Genomic DNA, 12436 nt, shown 5'->3' on the forward strand with positions numbered 1-12436 from the left:
TGCTTCCTCATAGTACATAATTGTGTGCCTCCAGAATAACTGCTATGATAAAATGAACTTTCAGGAAGTAAGCACTATATATGCTTATGTATACATATAATGTATATATATATATGTATACACACACACACACACACACACACACACACACACACACACACATATATATATATATATATATATATATATATATATATATATATATGTATTTGTAATGTAGGTCATTGAAATTTTTCTTGTCTGGCTATCACAGAACTTACTATTATCTACACTAAAAATCATTTCCCATCCTCAGCCCTAGAGAAGAGGCTAAGTCACACTAGAAATAGAGTTTTCCTTCAGTTTCTAGAGCAATTTGAAAAGTATTCTTCCATTCTCACAAACATAGTTTGCTTCTTATCCCCAGGAACAAATTAAGAATGTATCTTTTAACTAGAAATGACAGCATGTGAGGAACAGCTGCAAGCTCTGATCTCTTCTTGGAGTAATTTTTGTACTATGCTTTGATTCTATCAGAACATGAAATTTCTGAGGAGTTGTCTGTATAAAACCATATCCCATTCTCGATTGACCATTTGTCAGACTATACCAGCTGCACTGAAACTGCAATTGTCAAGGTTGACACTGACCTCAATATGCTTAAAACCAATGATCAGTGTTAATCCTCATGGACACATGAGTAACACAAGTGCACTCAATTGCCCTCTCTTCCTTGATATGCTTTCTGTTCTCCAGGAGCTAACTGTATTTGACTTTATTTTTACTTCCGAGATCACTCTTTCTATGCCTCTTTTGTGCACATTTGTGCCATACATTTTTACAACTGGAGTTATTTGATAGTTGGGTTTTGATATTCTTCTTTAGTTTATATTTATTTTCTTAGAATTTGTATGCTCCAAGATGTGTGTGTGTGTGTGTGTGTGTGTGTGTGTGTGTGTGTGTGTGTGATGTGTGCCTGTGCCTGTGCCTGTACCATACACATGTAGCAACAAGAACAAAATATCAGGTGATGCCTTACTGCTCTGAGATGAGGTATTTAAATGAATTGAAATCTCATCATTTTGGGGAGGGATGCATTGAGCAATCAGCTTCCACCTGTCTCCATCCCACAATGCTGGGGTTACAAGGCATGTGAGGCCATGCTCAGCTTTTTATATGGGAGCTGAGCATTTGAACTCAGATCCCCAAGCTTACACAAAAAGTGCTCTTATCCACTGTGCCATCTAACCAGATTTATGTTTCACTATTTTAAGCATAATTTATAAATCAATAAATTTCCAATTTATAACAAAATTGATTAGGTAACTCTAAATTTATTGCTTCTTATAAGGGGTATATAATACTTTCAAAAACATTAGTTGGAGGTATTAATATTCATAAGCAAATAAAATAAATTACAAACAAAGCTGTCTTCATTAAGACAGGATTTTGATTTTCAATATTGAAAAGATTAGGGATAATGGATTTTTTTTATCAGTTAAGAATATTTAATAGCTTTGCTGGCACCTTTTTATAAAGATATTGTTGTTGGAGCCATGGGTATAAGTTGCTTTCAAGGAAAATACATGCTTCACAGAGAAAATAATAGCAATGATTAAATACAGTCAAAAAGTGCATGCTGTATAGGAGGAGAATCCCACTGGAATGCATTTTCTAGCAAAAGTATCACATCCAAGAATTTAATAAAATACTTGACAAGCTTGTCAAATTGAAAAAAATTAATCAACCAATCACCTCATGAAAATCATAACCATAGACAGACAATAGAAACCGATGATGAATGTTTAAGAAACATCCTGAAGATATATAAAGAAAGATCAGTAATGGTTATAGGTGATTTGATAATCTTAAGTAAACTCAGGAAAAAATAAACAAGTCACGTAAGAATTTTCAGTAACATAAAGAATAACATATTTTTAAGGCATAATAAATGTGCTTGAATAGAAACAGGATATAAAGATGAATTTTTTCCAAAGATTTTTTTCATACTTTCTTCCAATTATACACATCATTCTTATTTAACTTGGAACCTTCCCTGCAGAAAGGAGAATTTATAAATCAATTGCACAATATAAATATGTAAGTAAGTTCTAAATTATGTTTAGTTAGAAGTCCCATGCTCAAATTTTTGTTTCAACTAACAGAAAGTGAGGAATTTGTTTTCATTTTGGCACATAAAAGAAAGTTAAATGATTTCCAAATAGCTTATAAGTTGCATTTACTTATCAAAAGTTATAAACTGTGTACTCATTTTTCCCCTAAATATGTATGTCAGGATTAGAAGTTATTTTGACTTGAATTATTTTATACTATAAGAGCAATTATGAAAAAATATCTGACCAGTCGAGGTGCTGCACCCATTGGGACTTTTTTCCAACATAGGCACTAAAGTTATGGTTAGATTGGGGACAGAGCTAAAGCCAAGCCTATTTGATTCACCAGGGACTTGAGGACTCCTCCATGGACTTTCCCTAGGGGTGGCTTGCCTTTCCCACTATTGCAATGGATACTGCATTTTGGACAAAGAAGTCAGATGGATGAAGTATCAGTTTGCTAGATTCTTTACTCTAAGAAGGGTAGATAAAAAAGAATACTGATATTGCTATAATTCTGAAAGTGCATTTCTTTATAAATAAACTGTAATTGCTGGGAAGTGGTGGCATGCACCCCTTTAATCCTAGCACTTGGGAAGCAGAACCAGGTGGACCTCTGGTTCAAGGCCAGCCTGGTCTATAGATCGATATCCAGGACAGGAACTAAAACTACACAGAGAAACTTTGTCTCAAAAAAACCGAAAATAAATAAATAAATATAAAAATAAATAAATAAACTGTAATCATAGTTTTTAAATTGAGTACTTCCTGAAGAAATTAAAGCAGAGCTCTAACTTGAAAGTGTCTTCAGTATTCAAATTATTTTAGAAAGGTAAAGGCAGAGCTTCTAGTAGAGCTTTATCAGCTGACAGAGCCCGACTTTTCCTCCTAACCTCCCCACCCCTGTAGAAACAGATGCATCAAGAAAACAGTAATAACAAAAGGATACGCAACAATCAGAGAGCAAGGTAAAATGAACTCATGACTGGAGCAGGTACAAGACAAAATGGATTCGTAAATCGTCAAATGCATCAGGAAATATGCATGGACTCCTAAGCATCTCTCCCAGAAGTAAGTTGAACAGTCTGTATGACAAATGGTGGCAGGAGGGTGGGGCATGTGAAAATATACCAGATACACAACAGTTCCTTTTCACAGCAAAGTCTTTGAGCAGCCACATTTAAGATGAGAACTGGGGAAGAGTGGATGAAAATTCTTGAATTAATCTGCTCCTGAAATTTGAATTTGTGCCCTTCCTGTGTCTACCAACCCAGATCATTCCTCTCATTTCTTGGGGACAACAATTGTCCCACAAGGTTATAGTGGACCCAGGAATGATTCCAGTGTTTAAATACATATGATAAATATTTGTGTAATACACACTGTCATGATAACCATAGTGAAGTATAATTTCAGTTCACCATCAACTTAGTATCAAGTAAGATCTGAAATATATTCTGTAGGAAAAGACATTTTCCTTTACATAATTATAATCTGAATGAAGCTAAGCTTGTGCCAAAGTGTCATTTGCCTAGACACAATAGACCACTTCAAAGTCATAGTATTCCATCTTAGTTTGTTTGTTTATTGATCGATTGATTGATTGATTGATTGATTGGTTTTTCAAGACAGGGTTTCTCTGTGTAGCTTTGTGCCTTTTTTGGAACTTACTTGGTAGCCCAGGCTGGCCTTGAACTCACAGAGTTCCGCCTGGCTCTGCCTCCTGAGTACTGGGATTAAAGGCGTGTGCCACCACCGCCCGGGCAGCTTAGTTTATTTTTAATGAATCCATCTTGATGATTTTCACATTACTTATTTGCTGTTTTTGAGATAGGGTTTTGATATGTGAGCCATTTGGCCTCAATCTTCTTATGCAGCTGAAGATGAATTAAATATATAGCAGTCCTCTTGCCTGTACTTCTAAAGTGCTATGATCTTCCATCATGTCTAGCTTGATTTTTGTATTTTACTTTTAAGCAGATTAATTAACTTTAAAATACAACAGAAACACTCATCTCCAGTTTGTGTGGACAATTGCTTCAGAAAATTATCTCTTCTGGTTTTAAAGTCTATTTGAATATGATGCTAAATACAGTATCTAAAAGCCCTTGAGGAGTGAAACTTTTTATATCCTGGCCACCACTTCCAGTCACACTGGAAAGTTATAAGAAAGTTAGTTTTGTAACACTCAATGGAAATTACTAGTGATGAAAATAATTTTTAAAATAATGAAACTAAATTGGAAAATATGTTAAAAGCAGACATTAAAATGATACACTATGTTTAGTTACACAGTTTATGTTAGATTTTCATTTTATAAGTAAAACTGACATGGGATTTTAAAGACACATTAGGAGCTTCTGAGACTGTGGGCAGTTTTCTATCCCAGTCCTCCTGTGGGGACAGGTGTCTATACAATAGAATGTCAAGAATTCCCTAGAGCTGCACCCTGAGAATAACTGTATAACAAACTGATACACTCCCAGGGAGGCCTGAAGCCTATCTGAGAGCATTGCCCAATGTCACATCTCTGGTTTGATAACTATTGTAGAGTCATATATAGTGTGATAATTGAGGGAAGCCAGAGAATGGCTCCATGGGGGCTTTTTGTATAGTGCAATTTTTACAACTTCTTTGTGAATTGAAAGTTAGTCCATCATACAAACAGAAACACAACGTGGCTCCTCTTTGGAAATTATGAACAGAAGAAAGTGAGGGAAATTGCTTTTAGAAGGCACAGGGAAAGAATCCACAGTGGAGACCAACGTTGTAAAGAATAATGCATTTCTGCAGTTGACAAATGATCTTGAGTGAGCTTTAAAGCAAGTGCAATTGGTTCCCCAAGATGCTACTTTCATGTGTGACACTGTCCAAGGTGCTCTTACCTGTCTTCACTGTTTGCCAGCCCAGGGAGAAAGGGCTGCGAGCCTGCAGGTTGTAGGAGGAGATAGGGCTGTGGTTGTCAGTTGCTGGACTCCACGAGAGAGTGGCTGTGCTTTCTGTGATTTCCTCCACGATGACCACCCCAGGTGGGCCTGGGGGACCTACAGGAAAGGCAGTGGTTACAGCTAAGTACAAATCATTATAATCAGCCACATTGTATTTCCAATGTGGATCTCATCAAATGATGTGATCATCTTAGTGAAAGACATACTTAGTAATGAAAATCGACAGCAAAAAGGTATGGGATACAAGTTATTTTCCAGAATTTCTGTGGGAAACTTAATTATGTATTTTTTCTGACACTTTGTGCCTGGAGGCAACTTTCAATTAGCATTATATTTTATAGGAAAAAGAAAAATAATCAGAAGCAGACACAAATATATGAATGTCAATATGAACTGTGGCTGTTAAAATCAATCACAGCTAACAGGCAGGCAATACTGCAGGAACAGACACAATACCATTTATACTAAAGAACTCTAGGTGGATGGAGCTAATGTTCCAGCTCAGAAACCCTACAGTGTGCAAGCCATATAATGTGCTATACTGAGCAACCTAGATTCTGGCCAAGAGGATGTAGAACATTCTGAAATAACAGTACTGTGGGGAAGGTAAGGATATCCACCAAGAGTGAAGTATATGTAATACCCTGTGGAAATTTACAGTTATTAGGTTGTTTTAGAATGGGTGATGCAGTAGAGTGATAGTGAATCACAGGAAAATAATTCTCTTTATCTTTAAGAGATGGTATAGAACAGAGACAACTGCTCTACTGCTTTTGTTTTCAAGAAATAACTAGGATATGATTTGAGGAGAAATGTCCCATTAGTTAGTTATGCCCAAAACATCAATTTTAAGGGCTTTAAAATGTATACCTATTTAAATTTCAGTGGCTAAAGGAAACACCAGTTTTCATGTTGTTATGCTCATGTTCCATAATGTAGACTGTGTAAGTTATAGAACTGATTCTATAGTGCATGAAGACTATACACCTGGAGACATTTTAAGATACTAATCTATGAATTGATACATATATAGTAAATTACTTTCGGAATTTGATGATTGTGATATCTAAGAACTAAAGAATAGAACAGTGAGCTGGAGCATATTAAAGCCTTGAAAAGCATATAGTATTTTTAGGAGATAGAAGATGAGCATTTTTTTTTCACTGAGCAGGTCACCAGGAGCTGAGGATTGAAACTTAGAGACCATTCTATCATGATGGTGATAGATTTGAACAAAGGAGGCAGAGGAAAGCCTTGAGAAGTGGCAATTTTTCCTCTAAGCGAAGTGATAGAAAAAGTGAAATAATGAAACACAGCATGACTTTGAAATAACAAGGGGAGAAGGCACAAGAGCTCCTTCTAGAAGGCAATCATTGTCTTCTTCATGGAAGAATCTAATTCCTCCGAAGTAGGAGTGTGTGAACTTGAGCTCAGCGGTGGAAAGGCATCAGGGAAGATTTCAAGTAGACATGTGATGGAAGGATTCAAGAGAGAATACAGGTAACACAATGTTTATTTTCCCCCAGGTTTAGTTACATTGAGGCATTGTGAAGGAGAAACTGAACAAATAAACATGCTTTAAACAACCAGGAGCAGGCACAGGAAAGAAGTCAGAAGGACAGGTTCAAGATAAGAAGTTTGGATATGAGTTGCTGCTCATCACCAAAGATGCAGAGAATGTGGTGACTGTGGGGTTCAGGTAAAGTCAGGAAGGTGCTAATGACTTAGAACAAAATGGAAGAGTTGGGGAACTGAACTATTGAAGAAGTCTCAGAGTGAGATTTACGTTGTGAAGGACAATTGGCAGAATTTGTGGCATATTTTTGTGAAGGTGAGATAATTTTGAGTGAAAAATGGGTGTGCAGGGATAAAGTGAAGAATATAATTATTATTGTAGATAATCCCAGAACTGTCTAAGAGTATGTTAATGCACCAGCAATATCTGTGTTGAAGTCATTAAGGTAGCTAAGGACATGGTAAGGAAAAGAAAAGAGATACAGATGTAGAAGAATGCATCTAGGAAGATGTTATGAAGAATGCATCTAGGAAGATATTAGACTGTAGTGACAGGAACACAGGGAAGCATCTGTAAGAATATATATACATACATATAATTATATGTGTGTATATATATATATATATATATATATATATATATATATATATATATACACACACACATATAATTATGTCAAGAATTTGATTGCTATGTGATTATCACGATGACACCAATAGCTGCCATACTCTCACTACCTTATAATACATTAAGGTGACACATTATATGTTTCCTAGACATTAATTATTAGTTTGCTATTTCATAGAGGTGATGCAGGAACTTTAAAGATTCAGTTGACAACTATTCAGTCTGTATGTTTGGTTTTGTTCTAGGCATTGGGCATCCATTCCAATGAAAGGAAGTTACTTGCCACACTCACTGTACTAATGGATAGCCCAGCTGAGATTTAAATATGCATCTGGTGGCAAAGTCTGATTTTGGAAAGTAGTAAGGGACACACAGTTCTTTCTTTAACCATTAATATGAAAAACAGTTTCCAATGAAGGAAGCAAAGAGAAAGTGTGTGCTCAAGGAAAGTGCAGGAGAAGTATGCAGTAAAGACAGGTGGCAGCTGAACAGCTGGTGAAGTCCATGCACAGGGTGATTGGCATCATTTCTTCATTGAACAGCAGAATCTACACCTTTCCCTCTTTGAACATGAGCTGTCCCATGGCCACTGGACTCTACTTCTAACAGTAAAAATGTCTAACACTTTGATTTTTGAGATGAGATCATTAGAAGCTTTTGATACTCTCCCATCCTTCTTCAATGCTGGCTAGCGTTTAAGCTAGTGGGCAGTTATGAATTCAAATTATACTTAGACTACCATTCTGTCAGGAATTTCGAAGCCATTTTGACAGAGGCATGAAGAGAAAGAAACATTCAACTTGTTCCCAGCTCTTCCATACAACCCCGTCCAGGTGCCAGACATAGGGAGAAAGCCTTCAAAGACCTCCAGCTTCTGCAGGCATGTGTGAGAAAAATCTTAGGAAGACTTGGCTGTGCCTGTCATCTGCTCCAGTCCTGACAGAACATGATGCATGTATCTTTAAATCAACTGAATTTGAGGACAATGATAGCTAATAGGAACAGACTTCAAAATAGGTCATTCTTGTGGGTTTGTTTATAGAGAACTCTGGGGAATGTTATCCTCAAATGCTTTAAAAGCAGTTGAGAAGTTTTGGTGATGTGTTTATATAAGGAATCGTGGTCAAAATTTATTTCTTTATCTTTTCCATAGTAAACCACTCATTCTGTTATAGGTTAACGTTCTACTTATTTGTCTCTTCAAGTGACATTTGTTTACAGCTGCCTACTTCAAGCTCAAGGTCATATGGGGAAATGAGTATCTGTTAAAGCAAATGATTTTTCCTTCTGAGTACTAAAATTTTAGGATGATATTTAGCATGTTTTATGACTATAGTTAATAATTACTCAATATTTTCTAATGCTTCAACTTAAAAGATACTTTATTTTTCAAAATTTATACTGCAATAGATCTTCATAAATCTTCAAAAAGTTTTCTCTGTTTGTGTCTACTTCCCAAAATATGTTTTGTAGCAAAATAGTCAGTAACAAAGATTTATGCAACCAGTATACCATCTGTGCTGATCACTCACTCATAATTGCAAGCCATTATAAGCAACTAACTATTCAATAATCATACAATATTTTATTTATAAATCCTGTGATAAAATGTTAGGAAGCCATTATACTAATATTAAAGTCTGTTTAACAAAACAGTCTTCATGGAGCTGAATAAAGTACATTGCAAAATTATATGCAAATACAAATGAGTTAATAGCTATTTGTCAGATATGTAGAGGAAAATATCAGAAAGAAATGCATTGACTTGTTACTTGGAGGTGGAGAAGCAGCTTGTTTAAGGTTTGTTCTTTATGCATATTTCTATTTTTAAAACTATTTATTTCTGTTTTACACATATGAGTGTTCACCTACAGGTGTATGTATGTGCATTATTGGGTGATTAGAGAAGACATTGGAACTGGAGTTATAGATGGTTGTTAACCAATATGTGGGAGCTGAGACCTGAACCTGATCCTCTGGAAGAACAGCAAGTGCCCCTAAGCACTAAGCCAGCTCTCCACTTCTTTTCCTAAGTATAAGCAAGTACTACTTCTAGAAATACTTTCAGATTACTCTTTAAAGCAGTGGTTCTCAATCTGTGGGTCACGACCCCTTTGGAGGTCAAGGGACCTTTTTACAGGAGTTACCTAAGACCATCAGAAAATACAGAAATTTACATTGTGGCTCATAACAGTTATGAATTAGCAATGATTTCATGGTTGGGGGGGTCACCACATGAGGAACTGTATTAAAGGGTTGCAGCATTAGGAAGGTTGAGAACCAGTGCTCTAGAGGAAGTTACGTATATGCTGCCATAAGGATAACTTACTTAACAGGGAAACACCCACTGAGTGTCAGAGTATTTGGTGGGGAACACACAATTAGTTTTCAGCACTCAGTGTGTTAAAATGAGGTGGCAGAGGCAAACTTTTTGCACAAAGACAAACCAGGCAGTGACCATCACTTTCAAGTGCTTCAGAAATGCATCTAATAGGAGTTATTCCATTGGCTGTGACTGTTCTTCTGAAATTTATACTCATATGAATAGCTGAATTGGTACTTGACATCTACTAGGCCCTTAGAAATGTCTGTGAGAGAAAAGTTGAAAGACAGACAGACAGAAAAACAATAAAAGAATGTGACGTTAGAGGAAGCTACAAAATGAGTTTGCAGTGCTGTGTACTGAAGCAGAAGAATGTTTTAAAGCGTGATCATTATGTTGCACAGGGAACTTAGGTAATGGTTTCTTTTTAAAAGCATATTTGCATTAATGATTTTTCAGTCAGGTTTAGAATGGCAATAAAAGTGATAGAATAGCTACCAAATGGGGAAAAGGTGATTTCATAGTAAGTAATGTTAAAAACACTGAGCATTGTGACCTATGGAAAAATAATTTTCTAAATCCTTATAAATATGAAAGATTTCTTATGATGCTACTCTAAAAAAATCTGGTGGTATGATTTCCTTTTTTTTTTTGAGCTGAGGATCAAACCCAGGTCCTTGTGCTTGCTAGGCAAGCGCTCTACCACTAAGCTAAATTCCCAACCCATGATTTCCTTTTTAAGAGAAATTAACCATAATTGTCAGCTATAATAAAAGTGAAAACAATTTACTGTTATTATATTAGTATTGAATTATCAATGCTTTACTCATAAAGAAAATATTTTTAGACAATATATGCTGGCTGCCAGCTCAATTAGCTTCCTCTTTATATTTATAGAGTGAACTCATTAACAGATTAATGTATCAACTGTCTTTGTTTTTCACCTTTGTTCCTAATGGCCCTGTTTGCTTCTGCTTCTTATTTTTCAAAATCAAACCAGGTAGCAAACAATCTTTCTAAAAGGTTTTTGCAGCAATTTACAGAAAGCATCTTTGGAAATAGATTATTGAAAGAAAAATGTCTCAGTGCCAATAGATTTGCAACAGTAGCTTGTGTCTGCAAATAAGAAAGCCACCATTTATTTTTTAGGAATCTCAGGATGTTTTATAAGGAGCTATAAGGACAAATGCCAAGAAATCAGACCCCCTCCTCCCCTGAGGTGAGGTACACTACAGTTGTGTTAAATAGGAACACTAAAATGAACATTTCATTGGAAAAGAGACAGTTTAGAATGGCAGGGACTTTCTGTTGCTGAGGACTCTGTAGCAAGCAAGAAGAAGCCATGAGCTACTAATTTTAGTGCTTCCTTGTCAAGGTTCCTGAAAACTGTTACAGGTGAGCAGCTGAGAACATCCTCATTCCTACTGTTCATTCAAAATTTCTTTCTTTCCTTCCTCCCTCCCTCCCTCCCTCCCTCCCTCCCTCCCTCCCTCCCTCCTCTTTTTCTTTCTTTTTCTCTCGCCCTTCCTTTCTTCCTTCCTTTCTTTGTCTCCCTCCCTCCCTCCCTCCCTCCCTCCCTCCCTCCCTTCCTTTCTCAATTCAACCCAGTGCTGAGAGAGGAATGCTGACCTGAGCGCCAACCCCCAATCAAGAAGCGACCTGCAGTTAGAAAATGTTCTTTTCTGGAGGAGCCAGTGACTCTACATGCAGGAAAGGATCTGTCTCCTCATAACCACTAAAGCTTGTTGTTATTCTGCTAATGACCTGAAACAAGGACCCACCACTTCAGACACTAATTAAGTAGCATTACAGAGCCTGGGAATTTTTTATTTTTTTTTTAAACTGCAGTCATTCAGTTCAATTCGATTATTTTTCTTATCAGCAAGTTATCCCTGAAATGGGAAATTTTTTTCTACTGCTTCTGCCCTAAACTGATGTTAACAGAGTTCTATTGTTCTCTTAGGGTTGTGTACAAGAATGAAGGCAGGAATGAGCTTTAGTCAACATCCAATCAGGTTAGTCAGGTGGTGTCACTGGGGTCAAACTCAGATGGATTACTGCTTCCCTGTGGTAGTCTCACCTACCCTCCTGCCAGTCCTGGACATAAGCTGTGAGGCAGGCTACAGAGTTTCTGTCCATGGCTTCACAGAGCTGACTGAAGAGCCTTCCTCACGGGGATAGCTGACTCTATGCCTAGTAGCTCTCAAGAACTCTCAACTGACTAATTGCAAATTCTATCTGATTCTAAGACTACCTGTTTCAAAAGTATCCCATTGTAAAGCACTGTTTTTATATAATAAAATAATTAGGTTTATCTTCATTTTTTGTTTGTGGCAGGGCTGTCCTGATCTTTTTCCCACACAAAGAAATTTTGAGAAGAAAGACTAAAGTTTCTGGGACTCTATTATATAAATCATGTTTTTAAATTCTTTGAAATATGAAGTGAAAATTTGATTCAAATATGTCACACTATTCCAAATAACTTCTATTTTTTTATATTTTCACTCATACATATAAATACTTTCATCACGTTATCATCCAGACTAGAATTATGCTTTCACTTTCCCTAATTCTATGTTCAGTTCTATAAATATTGGGTGAATACAGTCACATCTACTGAATACACACAACTATATTGTAAATGGAATGAAGTGGGTATGGCCATTGCTCACAGAAAAGAAGTCCTACACATTTTCTTCAAAGACAGAATAAAGAGCAGGCTCAGCTGCTGCCTGTGTTTTAGGTTAATATGGACAAATGAACCCAAGAACTCTATAGACAACTTATTTTCTCTTTATCATGTTATTTTCTCATCTACAAAGAACAATCACTACAAAGGACCACTTTCTATAGACTCAACAGAAAATAAACAATAGTAAAACTTCTCAATAATATACAAACATACATACACACACACACACACGCACAC

At 36.3% G+C, this 12436-nt stretch overlaps 1 protein-coding gene across 1 annotated transcript in view; it reads right to left on the reverse strand.

The window, feature by feature from the left end:
• Cntn5 (contactin 5) overlaps positions 1-12436 on the reverse strand; it is a 463340-nt gene that overhangs the window by 62391 nt on the left and 388513 nt on the right. Inside the window, exon 15 of the mRNA XM_036192364.1 lies at positions 4979-5137. Within this exon, the coding sequence (XP_036048257.1) occupies positions 4979-5137 (159 nt within the window). The remainder of the gene's footprint in view (positions 1-4978; positions 5138-12436) is intronic.

The sequence above is a fragment of the Onychomys torridus genome, chromosome 7 (assembly GCF_903995425.1).
Source record: "Onychomys torridus chromosome 7, mOncTor1.1, whole genome shotgun sequence".
Classification (NCBI taxonomy): Eukaryota; Metazoa; Chordata; class Mammalia; order Rodentia; family Cricetidae; genus Onychomys; species Onychomys torridus.